Raw genomic sequence first — 23,821 nt, 5'->3', positions numbered from 1 at the left:
TGAGGTCCCAGGTTCGATCCCGGCTCTGGGTCACTGTCCGTGTGGAGTTTGCACATTCTCCCCGTGTCTGCGTGGGTTTCGCCCCCACAACCCAAAAAATGTGCAGAGTAGGTGGATTGGCCACACTAAATTGCCCCTTAATTGGAAAAAATAATTGGGTAATCTAAATTAAAAAAAACAGAGAGAGTTTGAACTTTTGAAAATGGCCATGAAACATGACAGTCTGTTAAATTTGGCAGACATAAAGGGAGACGTACAGTTCGATGATGGTGATGAGGATAGTGAGAAAGAGTGTCAAAGTCGAAGGCTTGGTGGGGATCTATTTAAATATGTCCAAGCATAGCTAAGGTTTGACGAGAAGGTGGTGGAAGCCTTTTTTCATTTCATTTGAGAAGGTAGCTAAACAAATGAAATGGCCACAGGACATGTGGGTATTACTGATTCAAACAAAGCTGATAGGTAGGGCTAGTGATGTGTTTGCATCACTACCGGAGAAAGTATCTGGGACGTATGAGCAGGTGAAAAAATCCATCTTAGGTGCATATGAACTAGTGCCTGAAGCCTACAAACAATGATTAAGAAGTTTAAGGAAATAATTTGGTCAAACATATGTGGAGTTTGAAAGGCTTAGAGTAATTTTGATAGGTGGATAAGGGCTTTGAAAATAGACCGAACCTATGAATCTCTCAGAGAAATTGTACTTTTGGAGGAGTTTAAAAATTCAATTCTTGATGTAGTGAGAACTCATGTGGAAGAGCAGAGAGTTAAAACTGTGAGATTATCAGCAGAAATGGCAGATGATTATGAATTAGTTCATAAATCAAAACTTGGTTTCCGACATCAGTTTCAGCCTGTGAGGGATAGAAACTGGGGACATGAGAAATACGCATGGTAAATATAAAGGTGATCTGATGGGAGATAATAAGGAGAGTGTACCTCAGATTAAAAAGGAAATCCAGGAGGGTGGAAGAGACATGAAAAGTTTAAAATGTTTTCACTGTAATAAACTAGGCCATGTAAAGTCACAGTGTTGGTGGTTGAAGAAAAGCACTGGGAAGGCTGATGTGGTAAAACAGGATAAGACAGCGGGGTTTGTTAAAGTGGTAAAGGAAAGCCCAGGTGAAGCAAAGGAGGTGCAAAAGATTGTGCCACCTGATCAAGAGGTGATTGATAAGAATATGCCAGATCTCTTTAAAGAATTTACTTGTGTGGGTAAAATTTACTGATGTGTATGAGGAGGAGCAGGGAAATAAGTCACAATTTTAAGAAATACGGGAGCTAGTCAATCTTTATTGGTAAGCGATGAGGAGTTATGTAGTTTGGGAAGAATATTGCCAGAAAAGGTGGTAATATGTGGAATTCAGGGTGAGAGGAGTAGTGTTCTATTATATAAAGTAAGGTTGGAAAGTCCAGCGAAGAGTGGTGAAGTGGTTGTAGGAGTAATAGAGAAACTATCTTGTCCAGTTTATCTTGGGTAATTATACAGCTGGATCACAGGTGGGAGTGATGCCTACTGTTGTTGATAAGCCAGTGGAAAATCAGACAACTGAAGTGTTGAAGGACGAATATCCTGGGATTTTTCCGGATTGTGTAGTAACAAGGTTGTAAAGTCACAGGTTAAGATAAGAGGAAAAATCAAACAGTGAAGATGACGTTGAAGTTCAATTATCAGAAACGATTTTTGATCAGATGGTTGAAAAAGAACAAGAACAGGTGGAGGATGAGGTGGATATTTTTAGTTCAGGAAAATTGGCGGAGTTATGACAAAAAGATGTAGAAATACACCGGATGTATCAGAAAGCATACACAGACGAGGAATCAGAGTGTTATTATCGTAAAAGTAATGTCTTGATGAGAAAATGGAGACCTTTACATATGCAGACAGATGAAAAGTGGGCAGGTGTTCATCAAGTAGTATTGCCGGTAGGGTATAGAAAGGAGGTGTTGTGAGTTGCACATGAGGTGCCAGTAGGAGGTCATTTGGGAATAAGGAAAACTCAAGCTAAAATCTAGAAACATTTTTATTGGCCTGGACTTCATAAAGATGTAGTTAAATTTTACAATCATGTCACACATGTCAAGTGATAGGGAAACTTCAAGCAGTGATAAAACCAGCGCCCTTAATACCCATTACAGCATTTGAGGAACCTTTTACAAGGGTCCTAATTGATAGCGTAGGACTGCTTCCTAAAATGAAAAGTGGGAATCAATATCTTTCTCACTATAATGGGTGTGTCTACTAGGTTTCCAGAGCCTACTCCAGTACGTAATATTACAGCTAAAATGATTATGGAGGGGTTACTTAAATTATTTACTAGATATGGACTACACACAGAAATACAATCGAATCAAGGATCAAATTTTACCTCAAGGTTATTCAAAGAAGTTATGGATAGCTTAGGAATAAAACAATTTAAATCAACTGCGTACCATCCAGAATCGTAGGGAACGTTAGAAAGGTGGCATCAGACATTAAAGACAATGTTGAGAGCTTATTGTCATGATTATCCAGAAGATTGGGATAAAGGAATTCCATTCGTACTGTTTGCAATTAGGGATGCACCTAATGAGTCAACCAAATTTAGTCCTTTTGAACTAATGTTTGGTCATGAGGTAAGAAGACCACTTAAATTGATTAAGGAAAAATTAATGAGTGAGAAATCGGAAATTACATTATTGGATTAAGTGTCAAATTTTAGGGAACGATTAAATAAAGCAGGTGAATTGGCTAGACAACATTTAAAAGTTGCACAAAATGTGATGAAACGATTAGTGGACAAGAAATCCAGAGTTAGTAGTTTTGCCAGTGGAGATAGAGTTTTACCAGTATTGTTACCAGTGGCAGGTGAACCTTTAAAAGCAAGGTTTTGTGGACCGTATCAGATTGAAAGGAAATTAAGTGAAGTGAATTATGTGGTAAAAACACCAGATAGAAGGAAGACTCGTGTGCCATGTGAATATGCTTAAAAGGTACTTTGAAAGGGAAGGAGAGAAAAAGCAGGAGGTTTTAATGATTATAACTCAAAGTGACAAACCAAATCCAGATGACTGTGAATTTGACACACCTCAAATTAAGTTGGAAAACAAGGATGTTCTTAAAAATTGGGATAAATTGTTGAGTTACCTTCCAGAGGAAAAACGAACTGACCTGAAAGAGTTATTGATATCACGTGGGCAGGTTTATAGAGATAAATTGGGAAGTCCTAAAATGGCTGTACATGATGGAGATGTGGGAAATGCTGTTCCAATCAAACAAATCCATATAGACTGAACCCTTTAAAATTGGCACAGGTTAACAAAGAGATTGAGAGTATGCTTAAAAATGGCATAATTGAAGTGGGTTGCAGCCAATGCTCACCCATAGTGATGGTACCTAAACCAGACAGTACCCAACGGTTGTGTGTGGACTATAGAAAGATTAATGCAGTTACAAGAATGGACTCTTATCCTATCCCATGTTTGGAGGATTGCATTGAGAAAGTGGAACAATCAGCTTTTATTTCTAAACTGGATTTACTTAAAGGTTACTGGCAGGTACCTTTATCCGAAAGGGCGAAGAAGATTTCAGCTATTGTGACTCCAGATGGTATATACCAATTCAAAGTTATGCCATTTGGCATGAAAAACGCACCAGCCACATTTCAACGATTAACTAACAAAGTTGTTTCAGGATTACCCAGTTGTGCAGTGTACATCGATGATCTGGTAATTTTCAGCCAAACATGGAAAGAACATTTGAAACATCTGATGGAGTTACTCGATCGACTTCAGGAGGTGGGTTTGGTGATAGCCAAAAGCGAATTTGGCAAAGCCCAAGTCACTTTCCTTGGCCATACAATCGGACAGGGTCGAATGGTCACAGGATATGTGAAACCAACAGTTATTGAGGAGTTTCTGATACCCTCAAGACGAAGGGAAATAATGCGATTTCTTGGCAGTAGTGGATTTGATCGAACATTTGTGCAAAAGTTTTATAGCGTGGTTGCTCCACTGATGGACTTGCTGAAGAAACGTTGAAAGTCTCAATGGACCGTGGAGTTTCAACAGGCATTTGACTACCTGGAAGCTGTGATAACCAATGCTCATGTGTTGGAAATTTACGAGGGACTCTGCGATCAGATTGAACTAAAGTATCTGACTTTAAAGAGAAATGCTGAGGCGTAGAGAAATGGATGGATCTTGCAGAGACCTTCTTGTTCAAAGAGACTATCAATCGAGAAGGAGTTTCAGTTGGAGGAAGGAGGAAAAAAATGGACTATTATTATATCTGTTTGCGTGTTATTTTTTGAAACGAAAACGTATATTTACTGTGTGCATTTCTTGAAGGATAGTGAAAAGGTGAAAAATGAAACCATCTTGAAGTTGATGGTTTATTTTGTTTTCTTGGGGGTGAAGGTGTCATGTGAGAGTACCTTTAAGAAATGGGTGTTTATTACTGCAGTGATGTCAGAGAGTGGGTGGAGCTGGGCTGTCTCAGCTTTTTACTTTTGTTTTAGGCTGTTTGCTGCAGGGTGTGTTTTTGTTTCATTTTCAGAGCTGGATAGCTGCAGTCACAGACAGGAGGTGTAACAGTCTCTCTCTTTGTAATCTAAAACTGTAAATCGATCCTTTGGTGATTTAAAACTAATAACTGCTCTCAGTAGTTACTTTAACCTGATTAAAGTCTTATGGATGTTAAAAGGATAGTTTAAGAATTGCTTAGTGTTGTATTCTTTGGGGGTTGTATTTGAATTAATGGTTGCAAAAAGGTTAACTTGAGTTAATTGAATAAACATTGTTTTGCTTTACAAAATACTTTTCCATTTCTCCTGTACCACACCTGTAGAGTGGGCCGTGTGCTCACCATACCACAGTCTATTAAAAATTGTGGGTCAGGTGAACTCCATGATACACTTTGGGTTTCTCTAAACCCTGGCCCATAACATGACAAATAACTAACCTCATGACACACAAAAAGCTTGCTCACTAGCTACATGGCTCAAGTCAGGAATGTGATGGAATACTCACCACCTATCTAGATCATTGCAGCTCCAATAATGCTCAATGGCATTCAGGACAAAAAGATCCGCTTGATCAACACCCCATCTACCATCTTAAACATTAATTTCCTCCATTGTTTGTTGCAGTGTCTACCATTTCCAAGATGCACTTCAGAAACTCACCAAGGCTCCTTCAACAGCATCTTTCAAACCTGTTACCTTTACCGCCCTGAAGGACAAGGGCAGCAGATGCATGAGAACATCATCCTGCAAGTTCCCCTCCATTCTAGCTTGGCACTATGTCATTATTTTCCCATTGTCGCTGGATAGAAATCCTGGCATTCCCTTCCTAACAGCTCTGTGGGTGTATCTACACCACAGGGACCGCAACGGTTCAAGAAGATAGCTCAACACCAATTTCTTATGGGCATTAGGGATGGGCAATAAATTCTGGCTTAGCCAGCGACGCCCACACCCCATGAATGAATAATAAAAACTAACCTTCAATAGAGAATGAATACAGTTTCTCTTGAGAATAAAGAGTATGATGGAGATCTGAATTATGAAGCAGGCAATCAGCAAGGCCGTTCCTGGGAAATTGTTACCAACCTCAAAATACAGTTTGTTTGCCAAGCATGTATCGGAGGAAGGTGGAGAGGTATTGCAGCTGGTGCTCATGAAGTCATTTGGGATATTTTCCATGCGAATTCGAGACCAGGTTGTGGAATCAGTGGCCTTGCATTGATTAGGATTAGATGTACACTTGGAATCAAATAAATTGGAGGCTAATCTAGCCATTTGAACCAAAAAGAAATGAAGCAATAAGTTGACAAATCGTGCCACAGAAACACTAATATACACTGACCCCAAAACCCAGCACCATACAATAGATGGATTATGAGGTAAACTATGGTCATCACACCTTTGTGATGTTTCCTCATTATATATTCACCGACAACTTATTTGAATACTGATTCTTGATTTGCTGAATGTTTCAGCTTAATTGAAGATATTGTGATAATATAATATCCAATGGTGCCATATTGGATTCACTCACATGTAAGTCTGTTCATTGTATAAAGAGACCAATTACTTGAATAATTCAAAAAATAAGAACTTAAGATTTTAAAAATGTATGACTTTCTCTCCTGTTCCTGGTTCATATTGCAGTACAGTTTCACAAGTGGTGATCATTGCTTGCAACCCAATTGCAACCCCATTTGGCCCAGCGTGTTGGTTATTTTCAAGGGAAATCAAATCCACACCCATCCTCTCCATATAGCGCAATACCTTTCTCGACTTCAAGCACGTATTAAAGGTTCAGAGTTTCTGCCACATTTCTTCCATGTTACAAAAGGGTCTCGGTATGTCGAAACGTTATTCATCAGGATCTCCCATCCCCTCCCTTCTTTGCAATTGTGTGCAGCCCCTGGTCTGGTCATTCCAGCAAGTCACAGGAAGCCAATCCTTGCCATCTATCCTAGAATCATAGAATGCAGCACAGGACAGTGGAAGGGCATTCAACCCATCGGGTCCATATTGCAAGAGCAGTTTGGCCAGTTCCACACAGCTGCCCTTTCCCCAGAGTCGTTCAGGTACTCATTCAATTCCTCATTGAAAGTCTCAATTAAATCTGCACAGTCCAGATTGTAACTACTTGCTGCACAAAGAAGTTTATTCCTCCTGTTGGTTTTGGTTCTTTAGCCAGTTACCTTAAATTGGTGTCCTCTGGATCTTGAACCTTCCACCAATAGAAACAGTTTCTTACTGTCTACTCTGCCTAGACCCTTCCCAGTGTTTGCGTGGGCCTCACCACCACAACCCAAACAACCGTGAGGCAGCACTGCTAACCACTGCGCCACCCTGTAATGCAATGATTTAAAGTACTTTGGATTTTGACAGACTAGCTTTGTTCAACATATTAGCTAAATGTGCAAGATAGTATACACTAGTCTACATACAATAATCTAATTAGTTCAGAATTCATACAACCTTGTAACACCAGAGTAGAAATTTTATACTCCCTATGATTGGCTTCAGTTAAAGACGTAGAATTAGAGTACTACAGACGCTCGTCAGGCCCTTTTCACATCTGAGAAGGTTATGAATAAACAACAAATAGCACAGACATGCATTTTGCATGGGTTTTGCAACTCTTTTGGCCAAAACCCCTTAATGTTACTATCGAGTGTTATGATGAGGTTCTAATAGTGTCAATAGCCATCTGGATCTTTATTCTGACACAGACGTTGAGCACTCGTGGACAATCTGAACATGAGAGCTTTCCAAACTGACCCCAGCTTGCGCTCTCTTACCACCCACACACATCCATTTCCCCACAGAGAACCAGCTCCTGGCTCATACAAAAATAGGTATATACCAATTAGGAGCAGTTCAGTCCCCCAAGCTTGCTCCACCATTTGATAAGATCATGGCTGATCTGATTGTGGCCTCTACTCTTCTGTTTTCCCTTATACCTTTCGACTTCCTGGTCAGCCAAGAATCTGTCCAACTCAAAATTATTCAATGATCCTGCCTCCACCACTCTCTGGAAAAGTAAATTCCACAGTCTAATAACCTTCAAAGAGAAATAAATTCTCCTTGCTTCAATCTTAAATGGGAGACCCCTTATTTATAAACAGTGCCTCTTAGTTCTAAACCTTCCCATAAAGAGAAACATTATTTCAGCATCTACCCTGTCAAGACCTCTCAGGATCTTATGTTTCAGTAAGATCACTCCACATTCTTCAAAACTCCAATGAGTACAGGCCCAGCCTGTCCACTCCTTTCTCAGAAAACAATCCCTTCATCCCAGGAATCAGTCAAATGAACCTTCTCTGCCATGATAATAATGCAGTTATAAATAAGGAGGCCAAAACCGTACACAGTATATTTAAATGTGTCTCACCAAGACTCTGTACAACTGTCACAAAACCTTCTTACTTTTGTAATCCATTCCCCTTGCAATAAGTGCTAACATTCCACCTTTCAGAGGAATGGTGCAGACTTGATGGGCTGAATGGTCTCCTTCTGCAGTGCAGGGATTCTATGGTTCTATGAAATTACAAATATTACTGCAAAAAGAGACATGCTGTCAAAGCTTTTCATTTATTGATTGATTGATCACAAGAAACAGCCCAAAACATCACACAAGCTTGCCACCCCGACATTGATTCTGAGTCCATTCAGAAACAAGGGCTTAAAAGTCGTAGAAAAAAATTATCAGAATCTCCTCATTCTCCCATCCCTCTCAGCTCCTGGTGAAATGATAAGTTGACTCAGACTCAGGTCTACACCTCCTTCTGCCTCAGGAAGGCAGACAGCATTATCAGAGACCCCTCCCACCCAGGCTTTGCCCTCTTCCAGACCCTTCCATCAGGCAGAAGGTACAGAAGTCTGAAGACCTGCACATCCAGACATGGGAACAGCTCTTCCCCACAGCTATTAGACTCCTCAACGACTCCCCCTCTGACTGATCTGTTCCCTGTAAGAACACTATTCATGTCGCCCCATGCTGCTCTTGCTCATGTATTTGCTTTGTACAGCCCTTGTTCAACACTGTAGCCAATTACTTATTTGTCAATGTACTTTGTCGATTATTCTTTTTGTCTGCAGAAAAATACCTTTTACTGTATTTTGATACGTGACAGTAAATTAATCAATCAAAAAGAAAAATCAGCAATACTCAAATTCTGTATTCCCAAGGCATTATATACCATGCTAACTCAATGATGGAGCACACTGAATAGCTTCGGTTCTCGAAGAGGTGCTGGATTCCGAGGATAGTGGACAGAGACCCTTAAAGTGCGCAGCACATACATCCACAGGTCCAAAAGGCACTTTGTGTTGGGTCAGCATTTGCTGAGAGGTCAACGCATCCAGTGCAACTTTGACAACAGCTTCTGTCTGCCCTGTTCCCTGCGAGAGGGGCGCTGTGCGGACCGCAGGTCGGTGATGTTATATCCAAGAATTGTAACAACGATTTCATTGTTTCAATGCAAATAATCAAGCACGCCACCAGGCAGGAGGTTCCTTCCGCACTCCCTGCGTTGCTCAGCCAGGCAGCCGGACTTAGTAAGGCCGGGGGTTGTGTTTCAGTGAACATGTTTAGCAGTTAATTCCCACCCACAATGCTCTTGTCGAGAGCCGCCTCAATCCCTATAGCGATCCCTCTTGTTGTAGTTACAGGCGCTGGGCTGAGAGTGACCATGGATGAGTTTCAGTCGGGAGAAGAGGTAACAATTTCTAGTTAAATTTAAAACAAAAACCGGAGCACGGGTCCGTTTCGAAACGAAACACTTTGGTTTGGTTTTTCTTTGAGCTGCGTCCCAAAGAGTTTGCTTCCCCTTGTTGTCTTCCTTCCCTCTTCAGATTGCCTTGTGTCAGTTTCAAGCAATGCCAAATTCGGCTCCTGTGTGGGGAAAGAACTGGGCGTTGGATATAAAAGTCCGAAAATGGGAGGCTCATCGTGTCAGGGTGAGGGACAAAAGGCATCAAGAGCGAGGAGGGTGCTAAAGCGCCAGGAGGACGTTCATCTGTACATGTGTATCCCTTCCTCCTCCTCACCCGGGATCCAGATAGGCCAAGCTGACCCCGTAATTTACTGGAGTGTTTGCTTGGAGCAGCTACGCCTGACTGGCAGATGAATTCCAACAACCAAATCCCAGTGCAGAGCAAGCAACTGATCTGAGAGTTAGGAGATAAATTTGTGGGGGGTGGGGGGGGGGGGGGGGGGGGGGAAGCTGACGCTTTTCAGAGAATGGGGAAGTTGGTTTTTGACATTTCGCCTCTAATCATCAGTCTAATTTAAAAATAATAATTTTAGAGTACCCAAAACGAAAGAGAAAATGCTGGAAAATCTCAGCAAGTCTGGCAGCATCTGTAGGGAGAAAAAAGAGCTAACGTTGAGTCTGATGACTCTTTCTCATCCTACAGATGCTGCCAGACTTGCTGAGATTTTCCAGCATTTTCTCTTTCATTTCAGATTCCAGCAACCGCAGTAATTTGTTTTTATTTTAGAGTACCCAATTCTATTTTCTCACCAATGAATGGGAAATTTAGCGTGGCCAATCCACCTGCCCTGCACATCTTTATGGGTTGTGGGAGTGAGACCCACGCAGACACTGGGAGAATGTGCAAACTCCTCACAGATCGTGACCCAGGGCCGGGATCAAATCTGGGTCCTCGGCACCGTGAGGCAGCAGTGCTAACCACTGTGCCACTGCTCTGCCCAAAATCAGTCTAGTTTAGACATTTTATTTTTAAACGGCTGGAGCTATGGTGGTAAGGGTACGGTTTGTGCTCTTATTCATATTTGTTTCTCCATAGACTGTAAACAAACATCCTTTTTAATTAAAACCAAACTCTACCCGATTTGGATGGGGAGCTCATTGTTGTCTCTTTTATGTGCTTACGAGAGATAATAATGCAAGAGATAGGCTAAGGTTCTGCGTGCGAAAGATACTTTTTAAAAAGAATAGCCAATTATTTTTTTCCAATTAAGGGGCAATTTAGCATGGCCAATCCACCTAACCTGCACATCCTTTTGGGTTGTGGGGGTGCCTTCAGACCCACGCAGACACGGGGAGAATATGCAAACTCCACATGGACAGTGACCCGGGGCCAGGATCAAACCTGGGTCTTCAGCGCCGTGAGGCAGCGGTGCTAACTGCTGCGCCACCGTGCTGCCTTGAAAGATGCTGTTTGAAACAGGAAGGTTGAACACCCAGAATGAGGAGCAGGCCATTCGTTACCCGAGCCTCATCCACCATCCCATTACATCATGACTGATCTGATTCTGGCCTCAACTCCAATTTCCTGTCCCTCACTCCAGAACCCTCGACTCCCTTATCGATGAAACATCTATCTGAGACCTTAAGTAAATTAAGTGACTCTGCCTGCACTGTTCTGTGGGGAACAGACTAAAGACCCTCTGAGAGAAAACATTTCTCCTCATCTCAGATCAAGTGAGAGACCCATAATTTTAAATCAGTAATGCAAACATGGAAATGCAACAAATGTCGCCAATCAACTTAGTTGGCAGCACAGTGGCACAGTGGGCAGCACTGCTGCCTTTGCAAAGGAACCCAGGATTAATTCCAACCTCGGGTCACTGTGTATGGAGTTTGCACGTTCTCCCCGTGTCTGCGGTTTCCTTCCACAGTCCAAAGATGTGTGGGTTAGCTATGCTAAATTGCCTTTGTGTTGAAAGGTGAGGTGGAGTTATAAGGATAGGGCAGGGCATTGGGCCGAGGGAGGGTGCTATTTCAGAGGGCCGGTGCAGTCTTGATGGGCCAAATGGCCTCCATCTGCACTGTCAGGATTCTATGATGTACGTCAAGCTATTGGGGAAACAGATGCAGCTTTAAGTCATGGCTGTTCTTTATACCAATGATTCTCAATGCTGTCCACCAGGCGAAGAATCACAGCCTTATCTTCTTGACCACCTCCTTTTCCTCCTCCCCCTCCCAATGCAGGATTTCCCTCAACTCAGTATCCAAAATTCAACTAACTCCATTGACTCTTGTATGGACCAGCTTGTACATTTTGCTTGGTCTTCTACATTTCAACTCAACCCCACATGAAAGCAGACAAACCCTAGCTCTGAATTAATCTCATTCAACAGCATCACTTGATTGACAAAGCAGTCCTGTCCCAACTCAGATTCTGATTTTTCTATTCTCACTTTTTTCTTCCCTGCACACGTTCTTATTTTTGATGGACCTCTTGAAATTTTCTTGTGGAGCGCCAGGAGTCCTAATCTTCAGATATGTGTGCACATGGTTGGACATTTAAGATTGAAACGAGAGAGGCAGCATGGTGGCGCAGTGGGTTAGCCCAGCTACCTTCTGGCGCCGAGGTCCCAGGTTCGATCCCGGCTCTGGGTCACTGTCTGTGTGGAGTTTGCACACTCTCAGTGTTGTGTGGGTTTTGCCCCCACAACCCAAAGATGTGCAGGCTAGGTGTATTGGTCACGCTAAATTGCCCCTTAATTGGAAAAAAATGAATTGGGTACTCTTTAAAAAAAAAAAAAAATTTAGAGTATCTAATTTTTTTTTCTAATTAAGGGGCAATTTAGCGAGGCCAATCCACCTACCCTGCACGTGTTTGGGCTGTGGGGGGGGGGGGGGGGGGGGGGGGGCAAAACCCACGGAAACATGGGGAGAATGTGCAAATTCCACACAGACAGTGACCTAGAGCTGGGATCAAGCCTGGGACCTCAGCGCCATGAGGCAGCAATGCTAACCACTGTGCCACCGTGCTGCCCTAATTGGGTACTCTAAAATCTATTTAAAATAAAAGGATTGAAACGAGCAGAAATTTCTTCCAAGGATTCCATACCTTTGGAATTCTCAACCACAGAGAGCTTACGTGGTCAGCTTTTGAACAAATTCAAGACGGATACATTTTTGGAGACTAAAGAATCAAGGGATGGAGAGGCTGTTGAGGTAAATGAATTAAGATCCTATTGAATGGTGAAGTGGGCTCATGAGGCACTCATGTCTTTATGTAGAGGACATTCAATTAACTTTCAGAAAATAATTGAGCTCACTGAACCCTTGAAGGGTAAACATTTAAATTACCCAATTCATTTTTTCCCCCCATTAAGGGGCAAATTAGCATGGCCAATCCACCTACCCTGCACCTCTTTGGGTTGTGGGTGTGAGACCCTCGCAGACATGAGGAGAATGTGCAAACTCCACATGGAAGTGACCCTAATGTTAATGGGAGCAATATGTAAGGGCCATTGAGGAGGAATATGTACAGTTTTCACCATGTTAATGGGCAAGAACTGGCCTCTTTCCCTCCCCAGAAACTGAAGTATTTGAACTGGATAGGTTGAATGTTCACGATTGAATGGAATGAGTGAGGTGGACTGCAGTTGCTATTTCTGGATCAGCATATTGTTGTGTTCACTGAGCTTAAAATCCTGCAGTCTAACTAAGCTGCAAATAGCCTGGCAGTGCAACTGTTAACTCACCTCAGAAGTTAGATACTAATTAAAATATCCAGGATGAGCCAGTCAGAAGCATTCATTTTCTTCTACTGCAAAACACAATTGCATTGTTTGTTTCAAAACTCCATAAAGATTGGCCTCACCCATTTCTCTCTCATTCTCCAGACTGCTTTCGTTGTTGATGATGTAAGTACCATCATCAAAGAAGTAAGTGCTTTTATTACATTTTTACAACATTTTCTCTGCTGAGCTACTCAGTTCTAGTTCGTCGTTACTCATTGTCTTACAATTTCAGGCAGTGGAAAACACAATTGGAGGGAACGCCTACCAGCACAACAAAGTGAATCAATGGACATCCACTGTGGTGGAGCACTGTCTCAACCAACTCACCAAATTGGCCAAGCCTTTTAAATACATTGGTGAGCAATTATTTAATGCAGCTTAATTTTAACATGGCAAAAAACATTCTAAAACAATTAAATAAAAAAATTACAAATATATTGTCATACAAGTGCTGGCATTGGAAAGATGAGCTAACCAGGCAGTCTGATCCCCACATTCAAATTGAAGCATTCAGCTTTCATCAAATTAAGGTTCCCCATGGGAGGCTCATTCAGAAAGTCAGAGGGCATGGGATACAGGGAAATTTGGTTGTCTGGATACAGAATTGGCTGGCCGAAAGAAGACAGCGAGTTGTAGTGGATGGAAAGTATTCCGCCTGGAGGTCGGTGACCAGTGGTGTCCCTAGGGATCTGTTCTGGGACCTCTTCTCTTTGTGGTTTTTTTATAAATGACGGATGAGAAAGTGGAAGGGTGGGTCAGTAAGTTTGCCGATGACACGAAGGTTGGAGGACTTGAGATAGTGTCGAGAGCTGTTGCAGGTTACAACAGGACATTGACAGGATGCAGAGCTGGGCTGACAAGTGACAGATGGAGTTCAAGCTAGATAAATATGAAACGATTCATTTTGGAAGGTCAAATTTGAATACTGAATACAGGGTTAAAGGCAGGATTCTTGGAAGTGTGGAGGAACAGAGGGATCTTGGGGTCGATGTACATAGATCCCTCAAAGTTGCCAGCCAGGTTGATAGGGTTGTTAAGAAGGCGTATGGTGTGTTGGCTTGAATTAAGAGGGAGATTGAGTTTAAAAGCTATGAGGTTTTGCTGCAGTTTTATAAAATCCTGGTTAGACCACACTTGTAATATTGTGTCCAGATCTGGTCGCCTCATTATAGGAAGGATGTGGATGCTTTGGAGAGGGTGCAGACGAGATTTACCAGGATGCTGCCTGGACTGGAGGACATGTCACATGAAGAAAGGTCGAGGGAGCTGGGGCTTTTTTCACTGGAGCAATAGAGGTGTTTAAGGTGATGAGAGGCATGGATAGAGTGGATAGCCAGAGACTTTTACCCAGGGTGAAAATGGCTGTCACGAGGGGACATAATTTTAAGGTGACTGGAGGAAGGTATAGGGGAGATGTTGGAGGTAGGTTCTTTACACAGAGAGTGGTGGGTGTGTGGAATGCACTGCCAGCAGAGGTGGTGGAGTCAGAGTCATTAGGGACATTTAAGCGACTCTTGAACAGGAACATGGACAGTAAATTGAAGGGGTATAGGTTAGGTTGATCTTAGATTAGGATAAATGGTCGGCACAACATCGTGGGCCGAAGGGCCAGTACTGTGCTATGTTCTAAATGTCACCTTCAAAATATTTTTAAAAATACAGCTGAGTACCAACAGACCCAAAGCAGTATGCGTAACAAGCTCCCCTTCCCCAATGGATGCAGTGAGCCACTAAATCGCCACTCAGTAAGTGCAATTGTAAAATCCTTTTAAAAAATAAATAAATTCAGAGTACTCAATTCATTTTTTCCAATTAAGGGTCAATTTAGCATGGCCAATCCACCTACCCTGCACACCTTTGGGTTGAGGGGGCGAAATCCACGCAAACACGAGGAGAATGTGCAAACTCCACACGGACAGTGACCCAGAGCCGGGATCGAACCTGGGATCTCATCGCCGTGAAGCAACAGTGCTAACCACTGTGCCACCATGCTGCCCTGCGATTGTAAAATCCTGACCTAAGATTTGTTCACTGATTAAATGTTCCACATTCACCCAGTTTGGACCCCATTTCCACTTTGTGTGGAACTAGATCAACCAAGACTAGCTATGATTGAAATATATAGGTGCAGCATGAGGGATATGGAACAAATATTTAATAAAATTGAAGGCGACACTGCTGCTCGAACACATGATAATTGAGCAATGTTTAGAAAGATGAGGAAACATCTGAAAAAGCCTTTATGCACAAGTGAATAAAGAGGTCTGTTTACATTTTGGTATATCATGTACATACAGCCTTGGCAACCACTAGTGAGGGAGTATTTTATGTGGACAATGAAAAGATAATACTTTCTCAAAGGCAGACATCAATTGGTTCAGTGCTGCTGCCAGACTAAAGATATTTACTGCTTTGTTTTATTCCCCCCTCCAATTCCAGTGACCTGTGTGATAATGCAAAAGAACGGAGCAGGTTTGCACACAGCTAGTTCATGCTTCTGGGACAATTCTGTCGATGGTAAGCAAGCATATTTAGTTTGGTCCTGTACGATTGAGAGACTCAGTACATCATCGTACTTAATTGTATATCGGGTGAGATGAAGGTACAAAATGCTTGTTTTGTTCAGTTTTAAATTGTTTGTTCTGGTGGCTGGCTAGTGTTTGTGAAAAGGCTTAGTTCAATTCTAACAAGCTTATTGCACGAGACTATGGATTTTGCAGTTGCAACGATAGTGAAACTCCAATGTTTATGGTCAATTGCTCTGTAAAACAGACAGCAACCCTCTGGCTTCCACGCGTGCAATACAACATGCAATTCCAGAAGTTGCTGCCAGAGCTTCATCCAAGTCCCTGCAACAGCTATCTTTGGAAATCAATGAAGGGAGTGATTTTATTACTGCCTTGCTGGAGGAGTTGTAACTAAGTTTTTAATGGCAAACAAAGCTATAACTACTGCTGATGAATCTCTCCAGCCCTGGAAAATCTGATGATAAAAATTCCACATTTTAATAAAAATTTCAACTTTTATATTGGCGCTGTGAGACAGCAGTGCTAACCACAGCGCCACCGTGCTGCCAGAGCTACCAGATTTAAATTAACATTGGGAAAGGGGAAATGTGCCGCAGGGATTGCTTGATCTTTGCAGGGCGCAATTGTGAACACTGCAAAACTGTAAAACCCAGGCTACCATTTTGACTAACACAGGGTGCCTGTCCCAAGTTAACACCTGACACTGTCAACAAAGTCAGGAAGAGTCACTAGTTGACATCATGGTATCAGGGTAGTATTGGGCCAAATTAATAACATAACCAAGTTCCAGTGCTACTCAAGATGAACAGCAACTAGGATCAACAATATTTTCACGATCTCATTTGTATTGCATGTTGCCCAGAGCTACAGGAATTGAGTCTATAGTCTAACTGAACTTGACAATTCAGATCTCTTTCCCCCCAGTTTCATCATCTTATTTGGCAACAGTCGATGAAGCACAGATCCACTGGGGCAGACTCCTCTTCAACACCATTCGCAAATGGCCATTCTTAAAGAAAGCCACGATAGTGAGGATCAGCAGGCTCCTTAACTTTAATACTGATTGGGGCAGCATGATGGCGCAGTGGTTAGCACTGCTGCCTCACGGCGCCAAGGTCCCCTCGGTTCGATCCTGGCTCTGGGTCACTGTCAGTGTGGAGTTTGCACATTAACCCTGTGTTTGCATGGGTTTCGCCCCACAACCCAAAGAGGTGCTGGATAGGTGGATTGGCCATGCTAAATTGCCACTTAATTGCAAAAAATGAATGGGTACTCTAAATGTAAAACAAAATAAAAAAAACTTTAATATGGATTGAAAAAGAAACTTGTAGTACTGATTGACTATGGGCATATCATCAGCAGACATTGCACTGTCCAGCAGGGGGCACTTTATGAGTGATGCCATCTAACTCAGCAGAGCGGATGTGAAATTTGGGACTTTGTGCTTTATAGAACTCTAAACACTATTTTACTCTAAGCCAAAAAGAACATGTTCAATTTTGTGTGGCGCTGCATCATGATAGTTAGTCCTGCATGTGCAGTCAATGCGAATGAATGAGCATAGATTGGGTATTTATACAAAGGCCAATCAGTAGGTTGTCAGTGTGAATGTGCTAAAGAAAAATGATAAAGCTAGATATTTTGCGGTCAATGATACCTAAAAGAAAGCTGCCTAAGATCCAACCATTCCTCGAGTGTGATTTTCTCCTTTCCCAATGGCAGTATAAATCCGGCTTCAAATTAAAGGGATACCTTGATCCACAAAGGTTAAAAACCAAATTACATGGAAATATTTCCACACAGTACACCAGGAAGCTAAAGCACTCAACAGCCTTCAATTTTTTCAGCATGAAATAAATATTTAGGTAAAATTACTATTTAAATTGAAATTGGTGGAGAAATTTGACATTCCACAAGTATAAAATCGGCTTCAGTCAAGATTCTCAGCATTGGCCGGCCCGGTGACACAGTGGTTAGCACAGAGGTTCCAGATTCAATCCTGGCCCTGGGTCACTGTCCGTGTGGAGTTTGCACATTCTCCCCTTGTCTGCATGGGTCTCACCCCCACAACCCAAAGATTTTTCTTTAAATAAATTTAGAGTTCCCAATTATTTTTTCCAATTAAGGGGCAATTTAGCGTGGCCAATCCACCTATCCTGCACATCTTTTGGGTTGTGGGGGTGAAACCCATGCAGACACGGGACGAACGTGCAAACTCCTCACGGACAGTGATCCAGGGCCGGGATTTGAACCCGGATCCTCAGCGCTGTCGGCAGCAATGCTAACCACTGTGCCACCGTGCTGCCCATCCACAACCCAAAGATGTACAGGGTAGGTCAATTGGCCATGCTAAGTTGCCCCTTAATCGAATAAAAAAATGGGATACTCTGAAATTTATTTAAAAAGATTCTCAGCCATAATTATAAATTTAGCACACCATTAAATATAATTCAAACCCAAATAAGTCAAACCTCATTCAACGTGCTGTAACCTTTCCCCAAAGGTTTGTACAACAAGACTAATAGCATAAGAGTGGAAGTCAATCGATTTCTATTGAGCGGTAGGACCTGAACAATACACCGTCTCATGGAGCAAAGAATCACTGACAGCAACGTCTGGAATTCAATATTATTCTGCACCTTTGCAGATTCCAGAGGTTGCTGTCAGTTTCAGCGGCGTAATGATGGCAAACGATTTCACTGTCACCACCATAAAATCCTGGCCAAAATAAACATTCGTGACTCCAGATCCAATGTGGCTGACTCTTAACTGCCATATGAAATGGTGCAGAAAGCCAGTAAGTTGTATCAATACTGCTACAGAAACAGATACACCCACATGGATTGCAGCTGTTCAAGGTGACAACTCATCATCTTCTTGAGTATTAGGTGTGGGCAATAAATGCTGGCCGTGCCAGCGTTCACATCCCCAGAATAATAAAAATGTATAGAAAATTATCCTGAAGTAAATAGGCATCAACTGGGTTAAATGTCTTGCCTCTGAACAAAAAGATGTTTACCTACCTTTTTTGAACATTGATGCCAGTTTTGTAATTGCCATCATTGACTGTTATTTTTGCTTTTAGGAAGCTGCACTGTCAGATGGGAGAACAAGACCATGTATTGCATCGTTAGCATCTTTGGCCTCGGTGTCTAAGACCTACTCCAAGTTATTGCTGCATTTTGTCTGGGAAGCATTTTAAAATAATTTCCCTTTTAAGAGTGCATTGCAAGATGCTTTGCTTATCAAGTGCTAATTTTTGTCAATAACCAATATTTGAATTACATTTAATATACAGTGGATCTTATGCAAAGAATTACATTAATGGAAATTTAATGCAATACAAACTTATTTGCGTTTTAAACTGTTGGAATTCATTGCTGTTAATGTCGGGGGAGGGATGGTGTTTTACTTATGAGCTATTGGGTGTAATATTTGGTGCCTTGCACAACATGTCACAATTTCTATCTATTTGCTTTATCCAAGCAGAAACTTGGGGAAACCCGGAGAAGCCTGGGGAAACAGCAGTGTTGCTCAGCTTGCGTCTCAGATAAAATGATTTACCCAAACAGGTTTTCACTTCCCTTCCTATGGATGGTCCATTTATGCACAGGAATGAAGCGCAGAATGATCTGAAGCTCAGGTTAAGGGTATAACCTAGAATTTATATAAAGGATTAAATATTCAGTTTTTAAACCAGCATTTGTTATGTTAAACTTTGGAAAATAAACTGACTGGAGAAGTACGATGAGCAGTAATTCTTAAGTGGTGCCTGGGAACAATTCACAAGATGAAATTACTCAGGAAGAGGGTGGTGGTATTCAGCTACACAGGCAAGGTTCTAGGACTGATGTCTCAGCTAGGGTATCAGCAAACCAGTCACAGCACTTGGCATTCACAGCCTGGAAATAGAAACCCAAGGGATTTGTAGCAGAGAGGGGAAGACGGGAAAAAGAAAACAGTGACAGGTTCTGTAAGTGTATAGGGATGTCTGATTCTGAGAGGTGCAAGTGTATGGGGATGTCAAGGGAGGGGCAGGACCTAGGGCAACCAAGGCCTGGTTGAGATGCCAAAGTAGCCAGCAAAACGCAGTATCTGAGAATACCCATAAAGAGGAGTTGTTTAGATGAGTTACAGGACAGAACATTTAGAGCTGGGCCATTCAGGAATAAAGTGAAAGCACTTTATACAAACGAGAGTGGTAATCTGGAGCTCTCGCCTCCAAACAATGTCGACATGAGGTCAACTGAACATTTAAAAATGGAGCTAGATAGATTTTTGTATGCAAGGGTTATGGAACCAAATAAAGATAGAGTTAAGATACAGGTCAACTATGATCTAATTTGAGTGGTGAAACAGGTTGGAATGGTTAAATGATCTCCAGGTGTCATATTTGGTCAGTATGTTAGCTGGTAGTTGATTTGGTAACAGTCTCACCAGAGTCATAAAGTTCCACTCCAGGACTTACAACAAAATAATACTTGTACTTGGACACAAACTCAAGACCAACAAACCACTGTGATGCTGTTTGAATGGTGCAATATTGGAGGTGCCACCTTTCAGATGAGCTGTTAAACCAAGGATTTGTCTGCTCTCTCAGGTGGATGTAAAAGATCCCATGGCACCACTCGAAGAACAGGAGAGTTATTCCTTGTGTGTTGGCCAAAACATTTCTCCTTCAATCAACATCACGAAAGCAGATTATCTGATCACTATCAGTGCTACTGATGGATGTTTTGTTTTGCCCAGATTGGTTGCATTACATGTGACTACACTTCTACAGTACTTTATTGCTGTAAAGTGCTTTAAGGTGCCTGTCTGGTGGTCATTCATTGCTAGTGGACTTGAGCACAGGAGCAGGGATGTCTTACTCGCAGATGTACAAGGCCTTGGTGAGACCACACCTGGAGTAGTGTGTGCAGTTTTGGTCTCCTTATCTAAGAAAAGATGTACTTGTCATAGAGTGTGCAGAAAAGGTTCACCAGACTGATTCCTGGGATGGCAGGATTGTCGTACGAGGAGAGATTGGGTCGACTGGGCCTGTATTCACTGGAATTTAGAACAAGGGAGAATCTAATTGAAACATGTAAAATTCTGACAGCGCTGGACAAGCTTGATGCAGGGATATTGTTTCCTCTGGCTGGCGGGGTGGGGGGAGGGAGGAAGACTCTAGAACAAGGATTCACAGTCTCAGGGTGCGAGGTAGGACAGAGAGAAATATCTTCAGTCAAGAGGGTGAACCTGTGGAATTCTGTACCACAAGAGGCTGTGGATGCCAAGTCACTAAATATATTTAAGAAGCAAATAGATGCAGTTCTTGGCTTGAAAGGTGTCAAGGGTTATGGGGAGACTGGGAATATGGTGTTAGGATAGAGGATCAGCCATGGTCATATTAATGGGCGGACCAGGCTCCAAGGACTGAATGGCCTTCCCCTGCTCATTTTTATGTTTCTGAGTCATGAAAGTCACTATTCAAATGCAAGCCTTCCTTCAAACTGATCATTTAATTCCAGTGTTGGCTCGTCTTCTAGTCAGCGGAAGTGTACATGTTCAGCCGTAATACTTTAAACCCATAGACATAAGCACCCGGAATTATTGCACAAAGCTTTGGTTGTTAAATGTTCTTCTTTAAAATACAATCCCTAGAAACCAGAGTTAGAAGCACATTTGAAAACAGAACAAGGCTTTCAGTAAGGTCATGAATAAACTTGCTAATTACTCTCAAGATTCTTTGAATCATGTCAACCAACTGACAGCAGCTGGTATCTGGAACTGTATTTCCGTTACCTGAACATTCTTTTGCTGCGTGCTTAGCAAGCTCTCAATTTAATAGCTGCAATTGCAACATAAATGCACAGAAGACCTCATGACACATTCCACATGCCATCAACTGGATGGCCATCCATTCTGCGCAAGGCACAAATACACCAATAAACAATGTGGATTTTATGCAGTGCTTTTAATGCAATAAGATGCCTCAAGGAGCTTCACAGCAGTATTAGAAAAGACAATTTGACAGCCACAGACACATTAGGGCAGATGATCTAAGCTGGTTCAGACATGTACATTTTATGGGAAGTTCTAAAAGCAGAGGTGCCAAGAAGTTTAGGGAGGGAGTTCTGGAGTTCATGGCTTTGGCAGCTGAAGGCATAACTATCAAGTAAAATTGGAAATGTTCAAGAGATCAGAATTGGATGAGTGCACACATTTTGAAGGGTTGTGGAACTGGAGATTACAGGGGGAGACTGTAAAGGAATGAGAATTTTGAAAATCAAATGTTACTCAACTGGGAATCAGTAGGTCAGTGAGCACTGGGTGATGAATAGGATTGAGTACGAATTAGGACACGGAGAGCAGAGTTTTGGATGATGTCAAGTATAGAGGAAAGAATGTGGGACATTAGCCAGGACTGCAACAGTCAAGTCCAATGGTACAAAGGAATGGGTGAGGATTTCCGTAATGAGCTGAAGCAGGGGTGGTGTTGGGCAATGCCAGCGGTGTTGGCATTGGCATGATGTGTGACTGGAAGATTATAAGAGCAGAAGTAGGCCATTTGGCTCATTGAGTCTGCTCTGCAATTCAATGAGATCATGACTGGCATGATAATCCTCAACTCCACTTTCCCGTCTAATTCCCATAACCTCACCCGATTCCCTTACTACTTAAAAAAAAATCAGTCTGTAGAATCATAGGAATTCCTAAGTGCTTAAGGAGGCCATTCAGCAAGTCTGCACCAACCTTCTGAAGGAGCACTCTATCCAGGCCCACTCTTCCACCTAATCCCTAGAAGCCCATAACCCCACCTCACCTGTACCTGTTTGGACACTAAGGAGCAATTTAATACGGCCAAACAACCCAACCCCAACATATTTGGAGCATGGGAGGAAACTGGAGTACCCAGGGAAAGTCCATGCAGACACAGGGAGAATGTGCAAACTCCAGTTATCCAAAGCAGAAATTGAACCAAGACCCTGTCACTGTGAAGCAGCAGTGCTGACCACTGTTCTCCCCCCCCCCCCCCCCCCCCCAAATGTTACGTTGAAGGCCCACCTCAGCCTTGAACATATTTAACACAGCGTCCACAGACCTCTCTGGTAAGGAATTCCAAAGATTCACTACCCTCAGAGAAGGAATTTCTCCTCATGTCTTAAATGGGTGACATCTTACTAAGGTCATGGTGTCTGGTTCTAGACTCTCCCACAAGGGGAGACCTCTGAGCATCTACCCGGTCAAGCCACCCTCCACAATCCTATATGTCTCAATAAGATAGAGTCTCATTCTTCTAAACTCGAATATAATCCCAACCGACTCGACCTCTCTCAAGGAAATCCCTCCATACCTGGGATGAAACTAGTGAACTTTCTATGGACTGCCTCCAATGTTACTTTATCTTTCCTTAGATAAGGGGACCAAAACGGTTCACAGTATTCCAGGTGTGGTCTAACTGGTGCCTTGTATAATTTTAGTAAGACTTCCTTATTTATATACTCAATTCTCTTTGAAATGAACAGCAAGAAGTCCTACAACACAGGGCAGCCCGGATTGCAATGGATTAGCACTGTGGCCTCAAGGTCCCAGGTTCGATCCCGGCTCTGGTTCACTGTCCGCGAGGAGTTTGCACATTCTCCATGTTTACAGGGGTTTCGCTCCCACAATCCAAAAATGTGCAAGCTAGGTGGATTGGCCACGCTAAATTGCCCCTTAATTGGAAAAAATTAATTGCGTACTCTAAATTTTTAAAAAAGTCTTACAACACCAGGTTAAAGTCCAATAGATTTATTTGCAATCACGAGCTTTCGGAGCATAGCTCACCGGGTGAGACACCTACGCTCCGAAAGCTTGTGATTCCAAATAAACCTGTGGACTTTAACCTGGTGTTGTAATACTTCTTACTGTGCCCACCCCAGTCCAACGCCGGCATCTCCACATCATGGCTACCTTTTAAATGAAGGCCAACATTCCATTTGCCTTCCCTATTATCTGAACTTTCATGCTAGCTTTTTGTGATTTATGCACAAGGACTTCTTTCTGCAGTCTTTCTCCATTTAAATAATATTCAGTTCCTTTATTGTTCCTACAAAAGTGCATAACTTCGCCTTTTCCTACATTACATTCCACCTGCCAAGTTTTTGCCCACTCACCTAACTTGTCTATATCCCTCTGTTGACTGTGTCTTCCTCACCACATACCTTCCCACCTATTTTTGTGCCATCTGCAAACTTGGCAATAGTACATTCACTTCCCTCATCCAAGTCATCTATATTGTAAATAATTGCGGTTCCAGCACTGACCCC

At 42.4% G+C, this 23,821-nt stretch overlaps 2 protein-coding genes across 3 annotated transcripts in view; one reads left to right on the top strand and one right to left on the bottom strand.

Annotated features, from left to right (window-relative positions):
* The window catches only part of LOC119977482, a 28,239-nt gene extending 22,409 nt beyond the window's left edge, over window positions 1–5,830 (bottom strand). Inside the window, exon 1 of the mRNA XM_038818470.1 lies at window positions 5,481–5,830. Coding sequence (XP_038674398.1) covers window positions 5,481–5,777 — 297 coding nt within the window. The 5' untranslated portion in view covers window positions 5,778–5,830. The remainder of the gene's footprint in view (window positions 1–5,480) is intronic.
* A 3,162-nt stretch (window positions 5,831–8,992) lies between these two features.
* Window positions 8,993–19,272, top strand: LOC119965832 (dynein light chain Tctex-type 1-like). Of its 2 annotated transcripts, XM_038796721.1 has the most exons (5): window positions 9,000–9,214; window positions 13,102–13,143; window positions 13,232–13,355; window positions 15,439–15,516; window positions 18,613–19,272. In XM_038796721.1, exons 1-5 carry the CDS (start codon window positions 9,110–9,112, stop codon window positions 18,681–18,683), a joined length of 420 nt encoding a protein of 139 aa, XP_038652649.1. In that variant the 5' UTR covers window positions 9,000–9,109; the 3' UTR covers window positions 18,684–19,272. The 2 variants fall into 2 exon arrangements, with proteins under 2 accessions (XP_038652658.1, XP_038652649.1); XM_038796730.1 differs by lacking the exon at window positions 15,439–15,516 and having other exon boundaries at window positions 8,993–9,214.
* Window positions 19,273–23,821: the final 4,549 nt, after the last annotated feature.

This window comes from Scyliorhinus canicula, chromosome 1 (genome assembly GCF_902713615.1).
Source record: "Scyliorhinus canicula chromosome 1, sScyCan1.1, whole genome shotgun sequence".
In the NCBI taxonomy this organism is placed as follows: Eukaryota; Metazoa; Chordata; class Chondrichthyes; order Carcharhiniformes; family Scyliorhinidae; genus Scyliorhinus; species Scyliorhinus canicula.
The sequence above is the reverse complement of the archived record's forward strand: the minus strand, read 5'-3'. Positions and strand labels throughout refer to the sequence as shown.

Excerpts from the sequence above, each read along its gene's own strand:
- LOC119965832 (XM_038796721.1), top strand. The coding sequence starts at position 9,110 with ATGCTCTTGTCGAGAGCCGCCTCAATCCCTATAGCGATCCCTCTTGTT. Across the intron at positions 13,144-13,231 it reads TAAGTACCATCATCAAAGAA|GCAGTGGAAAACACAATTGG; the intron begins GTAAGTGCTTTT and ends TTACAATTTCAG. Across the intron at positions 13,356-15,438 it reads CAAGCCTTTTAAATACATTG|TGACCTGTGTGATAATGCAA; the intron begins GTGAGCAATTAT and ends CTCCAATTCCAG.